Source organism: Eleginops maclovinus, chromosome 1 (assembly GCF_036324505.1).
Source record: "Eleginops maclovinus isolate JMC-PN-2008 ecotype Puerto Natales chromosome 1, JC_Emac_rtc_rv5, whole genome shotgun sequence".
In the NCBI taxonomy this organism is placed as follows: Eukaryota; Metazoa; Chordata; class Actinopteri; order Perciformes; family Eleginopidae; genus Eleginops; species Eleginops maclovinus.
In genome coordinates this window covers 21324482-21336881 of record NC_086349.1, presented here as the reverse complement: position 1 = coordinate 21336881, position 12400 = coordinate 21324482, and the positions used below count along the sequence as shown (strand labels likewise).

The window sequence follows — 12400 nt, the reverse complement described above, 5'->3', positions numbered from 1 at the left end:
TTAGTAGGATAGCTAATGTAATTCAAAATATTAGGTAAATGTGTCACAAATACTTAAGGAAATCAGTTTCTGTTGCTTACTTCCCGATAAAGAGACGTGAGACTGGAAGATTAACTGGAGTGCAGACAATAGCCAAAAATGTAAGATGTGTTTGTGTTCAAGGACACTTCAACAGCGCACATACTTCTGCACAATGATCATTGTATACACTAACTGAACATGTCACCCACATATATTTATAGTGAGGTTTGGCCAACAAGAGTACACTTCACTTAAGAAAAATATAACTTTTGTTTAATCATCATTATTAAAGAAGTCGTTTTATTTGTCCATTTTGGGGCAGAGGAAACACAAATACACGCAGGAAAACAGTTGCGTATTTTCACATTTATTTAGCTGAACAGTGAGATGGAATCAAAACAGTTTGGTAAAAAAAAAATGAAACTTGGTTAAAAAAAAAAATCAGGAAACCCCTTCACCTTACATATAATCATCATTATTATATAATGATTATAAACTCTTTAAGTAAGGAGCAGTCATACCTGAACCAGCAGCTCCAGCTTCCTGTCCTCCAGCAGCTGCACTTGGCAAAGTCTGCCCTCGGTCATCTGCAGGGGAAAGGAAAGAGGAAGCTCAAATCTCGTGACACAGATTGCAGACAATTCATCCTCACAAGGCAGAATGACATAAGGTTTGGAGAGTTGGTAATGTTTCTTTAAAGCTACAGCTGTATTGTACAAATAAGGCCCGTTAGTTCTCATAACAGTAGAATAACTTAAGAGTGTCAAGAGTAAAACATTTTACCACCAGTAGCCAAACTGAGCAAAGTCCTTGGTTGTAAATACAGAAAAGAAAGAAAACCATGTATTTGTTGGCGACAATAAAACCTTTGTCTTAAGGATTTGGTGCCATAGCCACCAGAGAAAGGATTTGGACTATTTTGAACCTTTCACATATACCATTTTCAGTCTCTCTGCCTTTTCAGTACTTCAAAGAAATATCCAGTATAGATAGATAGATAGATTCGGAGGATGAAACCCTCTTTATTAGTCACATACATGCACACAGCAGAGCACACACAGTGAAATTGGTCCTCTGCATTTAACCCGTCCTAGTACTAGGAGCAGTGGGCAGCTATTGTGCAGCGCCCGGGGAGCAATGGGGAGGGGGGATTGGAGGTGTCCGGTGCCTTGCTCAAGGGCACCACAGCAGGGCCTAGGAGGTGAACTGGGACCTCTCCAAGTAGCAGTCCACTTTCCATATTTTTCGAGTCTGTTCGGGGACTTGAACCGGCGACCCTACGATTCCCAGTCCAAGCCCCTACTGACTGAGCCACTGCTGACAGTATATGGAAGTACATTTGCCCAAGCACTGTACTAAACACCGCACTTCATCCTTTTACTGTGCTACAATTAAATGGGAAATATTGTTCATTTCAACCAACTTCATTTGATAGCTTTACTTTGCAAATGCATTCCTACACATTAAACTACCCAAAAATATTATATTCTCAAAAGATCCGAATACTTCTTTGACCATGGCTAACGTCTTCATAGTTGCAAAGTTTCCACCCTTTTCTTTAGAATATTTAAGCATCAAGATCCAACCAGCATTACTGTGTAAGGGCCCAAACCACACAACCTCATATCAGATTCTGACAAACTCTGCATCGATGAGAGCCAGTTCTCTGAAACTCATACCCACAAGATGAAGCAGCACCAAGATTTCCTGTTTGTTTTTGCAAGATAGTCCGGACCACAGTGCCCTTCACACAACGATTTTCATCAAAGTTTGAGCCTGACTTCTGAGACACTAAAAGTCCAGTGTGCTCTATAAATCAAATAGCCGGGGGAAAAAAATGACAGATTGAGGCTGAAGTAGTTTTTCAAAACAAAAAACCTGCTCACGAATTGAAAAAGAAACAATTCAGACGGATTCAAAAAGCCTTTTCATGTGACAGAATGAGGCTGATCACAACTTCTTGTAGAGCATGGGGCGCTTGTTGTACCTGGTGAACCTCTCCAGGGAAAGTGCAGCTGTGGATGCATCCCTGACCAGAACTCATCCTTTAACAAGAGTCTCCTCTCCGGTCCAGACCAGCAGACTTTTAGCAGCCCTGGACAATCAGGATCAAACAGCAACTTGTTCAATGCAGGTTATCGACTGAGCAGCCAGGCCCCAGCTTTGTGCCGCAGTCGATTATTCAGTGTTGTGAGAAATTAACAGCTGACTGAATAAGGGCAGGCAGGATCAGACTGCTGACCACACTCTAGGATTTACTGCTACTTAATATGAACAATGGAGACAGTCAGACAGGAAACATGGAAACAAGTGGTCTATATAAGGTGGTTTAGCATGCTACTGAATTGACTGAGACATTTAAGATGCTTCGATCACTTGTGTGTCTAAATTGAGTTTAAATCTGGGTATCAGGTGTCTCCTACTTCCTCCTCCTGAGGCACTAAAGTGATTGAAACAACTCAAAGAGGCTTTACTCTACATACACTCTACTTCCCATTCATCTATTTCTCACCTCCCACTAATAATTGATTAAACACATTGCCCTGCTTCCTGACTGGGATCTGACACACCCTGTCACTTCTTTAGATTAAACCATCTGTAATCTTTTAGCTAGCACTTTGTCAATTACAGCCTCTGAATAATACATCTTTCTTTTCACAACAGTCGTAAATTGTCTTTCATGATGTAAATTAAAAAAGGTGCACATTCAATGGGTTCAATTAATTGGAGTGTGGATTCTTGTCCCAATCACCAGGAGTATTATTACATTGATTTGAGGTTGATTTAGTCATGACTGCATCATGGTGGGGTCACACATATGTCTCTGTAATAAGCATTATATGACGCCAGCCTGGCATGTACAGTAAAGGCAGTGGCCACTAGATGGTGCCGGGATGATTGTTTTCTATATGGAGAAGTTGTTCATATGGAGAAAATGGCCTCTTGAACAAGCTTGTCCCGTTGAGGAATTTCCTAAAGCAGTTATTAGCTCAGAGTCAGCTGGGATGAGTTGTACATGCAATATAGATGAAGAGAGTGGAAGGAGGGGCTGAGCTTTTTAGAAATATAAGCTATTAATCATGCGAGGGCTATAATCATTACAAGGACTGCTATTTATGTCTGACACGGCAACCCAGCAACCCGCCCTAACCCTGCTGCTCCTCTGTCACAACATTGGCAGTGTAATTAGACACAATAATCACAAACGCACACTATCAACTCTAAAAAAATAAGCTGAAACGATTATGTTCAAATCGATTCAAAATATAGTGAAATGGGCTTGAAACACCACTTGAAAATAGATTGCCCAGTCCAAAACTTAACGATACATGTTTGCATACTCAAATGTTATATTTATAGCCCTATGTCACAAATTACACATTTGTCTCAGTGGGCTTTACAGTGTGTACAGCATACAGCACTCTCCATCCTTAGACTCTAGCAGTGTATAAAGAAAACTTATAAGAAACTCCACAATAAATGGGGGAAAAAGGATGATACATCAGGAATAACAACAGCGGAGGGATCCCCCTCCCAGGACGGACAGACAGTAGTAGGTAACTTGTGTGCACATTTAAAAGATAAGAAATTTGCAACATAGTAAATCAAAATGTTGAAATGCGAGTGTATAGAACATGAAACAAAAAGATGGAGACAGATACCACTGAATATGAGAATAAGATGGGTTATCCAGGACTTGCATTTGACAAAGAAAATCTGCCAATCATCACACTAGACTCAACAAATACTTGGTATGTTTTCTTGTAAACTGTCAAAATAGTTGCTTTCTATTGATCGATTAATCTACTATTCATTGCATAACTCTACATTTGCATCTCATGATGTACTGGTATTGGTCACGGGACAACAGACAGCGCTGCTTACTCAACCAAACACAACCTATTCAACCTGAATAAAAAAGGGCAGCCTTGGACCCTGTGGGGTTGAGAGAAGCATTGAACCTTTATGGAAAAGAGACACGGAGGGAGGAGATGAAAGAGCTGTCAGTCTGTGTGATTGTTTCTCCAGAGACGCTACAGGGTGCAGGTCCATCTCTGGTCTGCAGCCTGAGGTCAGCCTATAGACAGCTTGTTATAGTGTACAGTCAAATATCCCAATGGAGATTTGGTGAATGTGCAGATGTGGCCTCCTTGAAAAAAACAAAACAAGGAGTACTCATGTTCATTAAAACATAGCCTGGTACTATGTGGAGATGTAAATCCTGAAAAATAACAATGTTCATTTCCATTTCATGAGAAATAGCAGCCAATCAAGCTTGAAGTTGTACACCGAACAGGAGGATTTCTCTGTCTGCTGAGTAAACTGGCTGTCAGTGTTTAATACGTCATGCTGGTTAAATGTCATGTCCAGACTGCAGTCCTTCTTATCTCAGTTTCCCGTCTTCATGCATTATTGATGAGGCTGGTGTCACACACAAGTTAGTGTCTGCTCTCCATGCTTACATGTTCTTTGCACGACACCCTCTGCAATCAGCCTAAGACGGAAAGTATTGCAGTTTGTACGATCCCAGACTTTTCTTTCCTTTGACCAGAAAAAGTATTTACTCAACAATTAAAAGATTGCTGCTGAATCGGACCATTGTCCAAAGAGAAGAAGCCCATAGAATTTGAAATATAAACCTGTCAACTCCATAACAGGATATAATACTCAATACAATGTTGATAAAAAGGGGGAAACAATCGGTTCTGTGTTTTAGTAACATGAGATTTTACAGTTCGTATACAATGTTTTGAGGACAGCTGTTCTTTGACCCTGACAGGATGATTCATGATGACAATAATGATTCAAAGAGGTATTTTTTGTCTTGAAGTAACTGAGATCTTCATTTGGGTTTTGGTCTCACATTGAAGCAAGAACATTTTATCTCTCTTAAAAGACACCCAAGGACAGGATGCTTGATTAGTAGGCGTATTGGCAGTCCAGAAATAATAAATAAAACACCAAAGGCATGAAGTGCTCAGAACAGCACGTACATAGCAAGAATCCCTGGTTACAGAGGCTGTGGGCTGAAGGAAACGGCACAGGATTATCTGAAACCGCATTTGATATCTCATCATGACTCATACTGTCAGCGGTCAAAAAGGTATCAGTCTAGAATCATCTCTTTAAAAAAAGAGATCCAGACTGTCCGTTCGTGATATCCGGGAATTTTGTGCAAACAATGAGACTCAGGATATCATGGAGAAATTAAAACCTGAAAGAAATATTAATTTAGTTATTATAACAAGGTATTTCGGTGATACAAGGGCGGGCATCACAGAGGAGTGATTCATGTGACTGATGTCATCATGCAGTTCTTATTCACACCCCAGAAGAAGGACGTCAACAAAAGCACCAGGACATTGTGATATATTTTGTCATGACTGTCCTACAACTGCAAGATCACAATATTTTATCAGCAGCCATTGTGACAGTAGTGGTCAAATCTGCTTCTATCAGTCTCTGGAGGGTCGTATTGCTAGTGGTAGGAAAAGCAAAATCGTCAAGGCAGCTTTAGTGACATTTAAATTGTAATTGAAGTTAAAGCATCTATGCTGGTTTTTTTCTGAGCTTCATAGTACTTGAAGTCACCGAATCTGCGCTGCTGTCGTCAGAAATGGCCTTGAGCAACTGTGACTGTGTTTAAACAGGCTAAATACTCAAGGAAAGGGAAAGAAGTGTGTGTTTTATCTTAAGCTGCTCAGCTATAATATGACTTAAACATATCCAAGTGTCAGTAAACTCTTGATCAATCTGTAAAAGTGTTTGCAGGGAAATTCAAAATCTATGACCCAGATGTCTGTGAGGCTGTACATTGATACAGCAATGCACAATGCTAATATGCTAACAGGGACACCTTTAACATCCTCTCAGAAATCAGGTATAACTCTACAGGAATCAGAATTGGGTGTCATCGAAAGAGATCATGGCAGCAAAGGAGCTTTTATCCTTAATCAGTCCACATACAAAAAAAAACAACTCTCCATCTTGATTGATAAAAGTACTTAAAGATTAAGGGGCTTGAGTTACAGATTTAAGAGTTTGAAACAGTCTAAGCGCAGCACCACAGTGCAGACCTTACATTCCTTGAAAGCAAGAGAGACTGATTCAAAACACACACACTAGTCTAAAAGCAATCATGAGAGCTTTACCACCAGTTGCCCTCATTCTCTGGGTTTCACAGCTGTCCCCATTCACACTCCTGATATTACAAAACTGCAGCGTTTCATTACAGAGAACTGCAGTGACTTTCTGCAGAGCTGAGGGGACGAAGCACTGAGGCACGAACGTGAATGGGTGGAGAAAATGGAACATGACCAAATTTCAAGATCTGGTCCAAGAGTGTTTGCAGCCAAGTGAAAAAAAACATAAGGATATTAAGGAATGTAATCATTGTACATGTATTTTCTTGACCTTAAACATATCTCAAGTATAAGCTGATACTGGATTCACCAGATTTTCAGGTCAGCTGCATAAGACTAAAAGTTATAACCACAAACCCTCACCTGTCAACCTGTTTCACGTCATTGCTCGCCTTTCATCCTATCATATATACCAGATTCATTCCCTATGTGTAAAGTGTATGACTACACGATTACTTGCCTGTCCAAATATAGATCTCTCTCTCCCTCACCGTCTTCAGCACATTTCTCAGAGAGTCTCAGGAGGCTTTGATTCCTATATGGACGTTTGCCAACCGAAGATATTTCTCAGCATCATCAAACACCTGTCTCTTTAGGCTCTCAAACTGACAAGAGGAGTGTGTCCAAAAGAAGTATATCGAATTGGGTGCTAAGATGTGGCTGTGCACTGAAGGAAGTACACAGAAACATAACCATGATGACCCTAAAAGAGTCTGAAAATTCCCCTAAAAAAGTTGACGTGTCTGATAAATGCTACAGGACATCCCCTCCGACACACAGTGACAAAGTTTCACACTGTCTGTCATACAGGCACTCAACAACAGTTCCTGTTTACAATGCTTTAAATACACACAGCCATGTGTCTCTTCCTTCAACTGAGAGATAACATCAGGAGGTCAGTGTCAACCTCTGCAGGGCTCATCCTTGTTTGGCTCATCATTGTTTTTACCAGAGGAGTAACAATGGAAATGTAGAATCTGCCAGAACCATACAATTTACATGCAAATCATTTAGGTAAAAAGGGAGGGTACCTTTGCCTATCAAAACTAGTGCAACTAATGTTCTTCTATGACATGACTAAAAATGCTTGGCCTTGGTTACCAGTTTTCACCATACTCACAAATTGCATAACACTTAAGAATAGGAAAATGGAAACTGTAAAACACATAAAAACAGGTAATGCTTTGGACAGGCTTTTTATTTTATATTCACCATGTCACACTACCTTCATCAACATATTATTCAACCTGCGTCTCCAAATAAAATTATATCAGACCACTCAAATAGCTTATAAAACTACTTTTTCTTTCACTTAAACACATTTGATAATCCTATCTCACATCCACTACACTAACTATCACTGTGATATGCAAGCAGTATTGTCCACAGCATCCCTTAATGAGACTAGCCCACCTCAGGGCCAGTTTCCACTGTGCAGGGAGAACAATGAGTGTGCTACTGGGCTACTGTATATGGGTGGTTTCCACCTGAGCCCAATGACTAAGACAGATATGTCAAATAAAGCCTCACTTCTCAGCGTTCTACTGAGAAAAAACGCCGGTCGCTGCGGAGAGCCAAACCCATGCAGTTGTAATTTCCATTCATGCTCCCTCCCTGGTTCACATGCGTCCATGACTCGGTCTACTTTGTCTCCTCTCAGCTCAGTGGGGCGGGTTGAATAAGCTCCATCACATCATATATATATCGCCTTACCTTTGCACTCCTTATATCCGGTTTATGTATTGATAAGATATCTCTTCCCCTGCATATTGATCTCCCCACGTTCAGCTTTCTCCCCAGCTGATTTTGCCGGGGAGGGGAGCCGCCGTAGAGCCGGTGTTCATGTTCATCCTCCGGTACTACTGTAGCGCACACACTCGTATTGAGCCACACTCACCACGCCTTCACCCGCCGGCTATTATGCGAACAAGCCCCGCATCCCCACCCCTCTCTCCCTCCCTCCTTCGCTCGCTTCCTCCCTCCCTCCCTTCCTCTGCCTCTCATACAGCAGCTGCCGGCCGGCCCGATTCACACTGAATCCTCATAATAATGAACCATGAGGGGCTGAAGGCGGTTCCGCATCCCCATATAATATAATACACTACATGTACACGCGATATTGTATTGAACAGTTTTATTTGTCTTATGACAGGCCTAAATATTGGCTCCTTGTTTCCTCTGATCAATAGTGACCTTTAAGTGGATTTTGTGGTCTCCTGAATTTTCTACAAAGGTCATTTGGGGGCATTGGCCTATGTCTCTTGCACTCAATATTTAATTTCTGTAATCTTTGTTGTATCATATAACATCAGTTTATTGGTTGTGTGGATGCTCATTGGTTGTTCCCATGACAACTTATTAAAAAATATAAGCTTCTGTATAATTAAAAAATGATTACAATGTCACCATTACCCACATAAATAAAATGATATCAAAGGCAAACATATGACAGGCAAATAAATAGGAAACATGAGATTGGATCAAGGACATGCTTTAGATTACACCCCCCAAATGACTGTGTAATGAGTGTAGACAGTACTAATGAAATGACTTATTGGTGCCGATAATGTATTGTATGTATGTACAAGAAAAGAAAGCGACAGTTGGAGGAATAGGGAGGGTAAAGACCTTGTGTTTAAGATGGACTAAGATTAAATTAAAATTAAACAACTACAGGATTGCCTACAGTACGATTGTCATTGGGTAGCAAGGCAGTGAGGAATCAAAGAGGAAGCTGTGTCGATGTTGAGGCTAAATATTTTAGTCATCTTACTTTTTATAAATGATGTGTTCACAAAATGCCTTTGTAAATGTTTAGCAACATTATTGTATTAGGTTTATAGGAGCTGCATCTGTATGCAATGAATGTAAATACACACAGAAAATTAACCTCAGTGCTATATCCCCTATAGTATATTACATTATTTGAACTTTCTATTGGAAAGGAATTATGATGTCTGTCGGGTCTTAAGCTGGTAAATATGGCGAAAGGGAATTTCAAAAAATGTAGCCAACCAGTTTTTTTTGTATGTTTTAGCTCTCCTGGATGCACAGTATTTGCATAAAGGATTTTCATTTCCATACTATTGATCCGTGTAAATAAACATGCTCTAAGTTATAAAAGCGTGAGCAGCTGAAGATGTTGCATGAGAGATAACGGACAAAATACAGGAAATGGCAACCATTGATGGTTCAAACATGATTTTATCACAATGCGTATGGCGATCAACTCCATCTCCAAGTAACTGCTATTCATGGATGAACATTGACAAGTGACAAATGAAATGATTTGATGCATTTTCCCTGACTCAAAGGCTGGTTTTCCATATGGTTATGTGCCAAAAAACACAGCCATTTTTAATAAGGCTTTACAGCTTTAACCTCAGTTGGCCTAAATTGAAATATGGGTCAAAGTCAACATTCAGTTTACATGTTCAATAGCATATCTAATAAATAATCTGTTTTAAACATGACTGTTATCCTCATATTGCGCAGACGATACATTCTGAATAAACTAAAATACCAGTTTGGTGGCTGTTGTCTTGCTTCCAGGTCAATTATTAAGGAAATATCACATTCCACATCATTAAACATCGATGACTCATGCAGTGTAAAAGACACAATACTGTAGAAGCAACCCATTGGTGTGTGTTTCACATGTGATATTCATTTCAGCTGAGGAGTGACGGTGTCTCTAAAATATTCATCACTGTCTATACTCTTTACTCCGCTGGTAATTTCCTAAAGAAGCAAGCGCAACGACTCGTTAAAGCCCCTGAAACAAAATTGAAATCTGTTGTGCAAATACATGTAAAGATAGTAAAATGCTTGCCTGAAAAACATTATTTAGCAATTAAACTAACTAGTACATTTAATCATTGTTTTGTTATGTCCCCACATTTAACATGCTGTAGTCTGTAAGCAAAGAAAGGATGCCCCCCCCCACTTCTATGCTCTGACATCAGACATGAATAAGTATCTCATTAAGATCCCCCAAAACCATCTGTCCTCTAAGTCGCCTCCTTACAAAAAAAATCTTCTCTTAAACAAAAGAGTAGGATTCCCTCGTTACCCTCATTAGGAATTTAATTATACAATCAATGGCAAGCTCCACTTTCAATACATTCAGGGGATAAGTATAAGGCAGTGGGTTATTTAGTAAAACTCTCACCATCCAGTCAAAAAGTACCATTCATTTCATAATATAAGCTTCAAGCCATCAAGAATGTATGCAACACTGAGGTTGCTTTTCATTTGTATTGCATGTTAGTTATTTAAAATCTGCAGGATATTGTTTAAAAATGTTCATGAAAAGTTTGCATGGAACTTATTATTTTGAACAATAGCAAAAATGCAGAATGCACTTCATGACTCCTCAGTTTAAGATAACTATGCCATTGTGGGTATGTTTTTTATGCATGATTGAATGTGTGTTTACCTTTCCATCTCCATTTAATCACAGTCATATGTTGATTGGCAGATGCTTTATGCAAATGCACCCACAGCTTCCATAACAATAGAAACTGAGGGAGAGCTTTAGAACAACAATGTATAACTTTATGTGGTCTCATCACAGAAATGCTTTGAATAAGAGGGCTGCACATGTTATAACATGGAACCTACCACTTTAAGGAAAAAGTATTTCATGTGAAAGAACATTTGGAAAACAAAGAGAAGCCTCTAAAAGCGAACACTGCGGGACAATGTTTGAAAATCGAAAACAAAGAAAACAGGCTTTCATTGAGCAATATGCCCACCACATGTGTCCTGGTTTTGAAAATAGTGCATGTTACAAATTGAGATTTAAGTGAATACATTTGAGATTAAACACTGCAGTATTCTATTTATAGTGTGGAATGTGTGTTCTCTTCTAACCAAAAGCACTCCTCCATTTCTTTTCAATGCAAACTGATTATTAGAAAACCGTCAAAATGAAACTTTACTAATGTCTTCCAACAACCGGACACCTTTGGCTCATAATCCAGGATGTTGTATTCACTCCAACATATAGGAAGTGCTCTGAGGGAAACAGCTGCATGTCAATCAGGATTGGCTGACAGCCGTCTCAAAAGAAAGACAACAGGACTCTTGGTTCAATCCCTGCTTTTGTTGACCTACATTTAATGCCCTGCCTTATTAGCCAGCCTTGTTTGCATAGGCTGTCACTGCTCATTAAAATCTGCACGACACTGTCTGGGTTTATGTGTTCAGTTATCTCATTGCAGAGCCACCATGTTGCTAGACTGTCACTGTCAGTCTCTAACACTGCATTTGTTGGCACATGTTCCAATGGGAATTTAAGCTAGGCTAAAATGATTGCACGCGATAAGTGATTACTAGTCAATCACATGTAACCTGTTGAATGATTATAGGTTTTGTCTCGCACAGATACATGTTTAATGAGAAGCCTCCTGTCTAAAGGGCATGTTTGTTCATGCTGTAATGTAATTCAGGTCAATATAGCACCAACACAATACTAGGTTCATTTAAGCTTAGTTAAACCACTCAATAACCCATCAAAACAAAGTTCATACGTTGTGTAGACACTGATTAATTTAATCTAAAGTTTTAGCTTTAAAACTGACTTATTGTTAGTTTCCAAACAACAGTGTGGACATGACATTCAAAAACTGCAAAGGATACACCGACAACATATAATAATATGCAACAAAGAGCTAAAGTAAATTATGGAAATTGGGGACAGGTTTTAGTTTCGTCGTATAGAAAATAACACGAACACTGGGTCAAAACAACTGATTGTCTCTGGGTTGGATTGTGACCAAGAAGCTTTTATGTTGCAAAAGCTTCAACAAAGTCATTCTTCAAAGACAGATCAATTTGAACTGAAGTATCAAATACTTATACACGTTACCCACTTGAGTAATTACAAAGGGCATTGTAGTCTTTAAACTCTGCGGGCCTCCCTCAGTTGGAGGCCCGTTGTAATCAGTGCCGCTGTTCACCCAACTACAACACACAGAATAATATGTTGTCTAGTCTATTGTGTGTCTTTTTTGACTGAATGCAAAGCCCCGCATGTATGCACCATGTCTCCCGCTCTCACTGTAACTCTGTCTGCATTTCATAGGCTTTGAACTTTCGGAGCAAAGAAAATGTCTTGAATAAATATTGGTAAATTGTTTCCTATTCCAGTTATGTTGTTCAATTATGAACATGCACATTTGAAGCTCAGTTTTATGATAATTAGAAGTCTGTGCTTTCCAACAGGACAACAT

General features: G+C 39.5%; 1 protein-coding gene across 3 annotated transcripts in view; it reads right to left on the bottom strand.

The window, feature by feature from the left end:
* The window catches only part of frmd4bb (FERM domain containing 4Bb), a 30163-nt gene that overhangs the window by 12255 nt on the left and 5508 nt on the right, over positions 1 to 12400 (bottom strand). The window contains exons 1-2 of one of the 3 annotated variants that reach the window (XM_063878306.1): positions 7878 to 8055; positions 543 to 608 (exon numbers count right to left, since the gene is read on the bottom strand). In XM_063878306.1, the coding sequence (XP_063734376.1) occupies positions 543 to 608 (66 nt within the window). In that variant the 5' untranslated portion in view covers positions 7878 to 8055. Of the gene's footprint in view, positions 1 to 542; positions 609 to 7877; positions 8056 to 12400 lie in introns of those variants that run through there. The other 2 variants (XM_063878315.1, XM_063878296.1) reach the window with 2 other exon arrangements.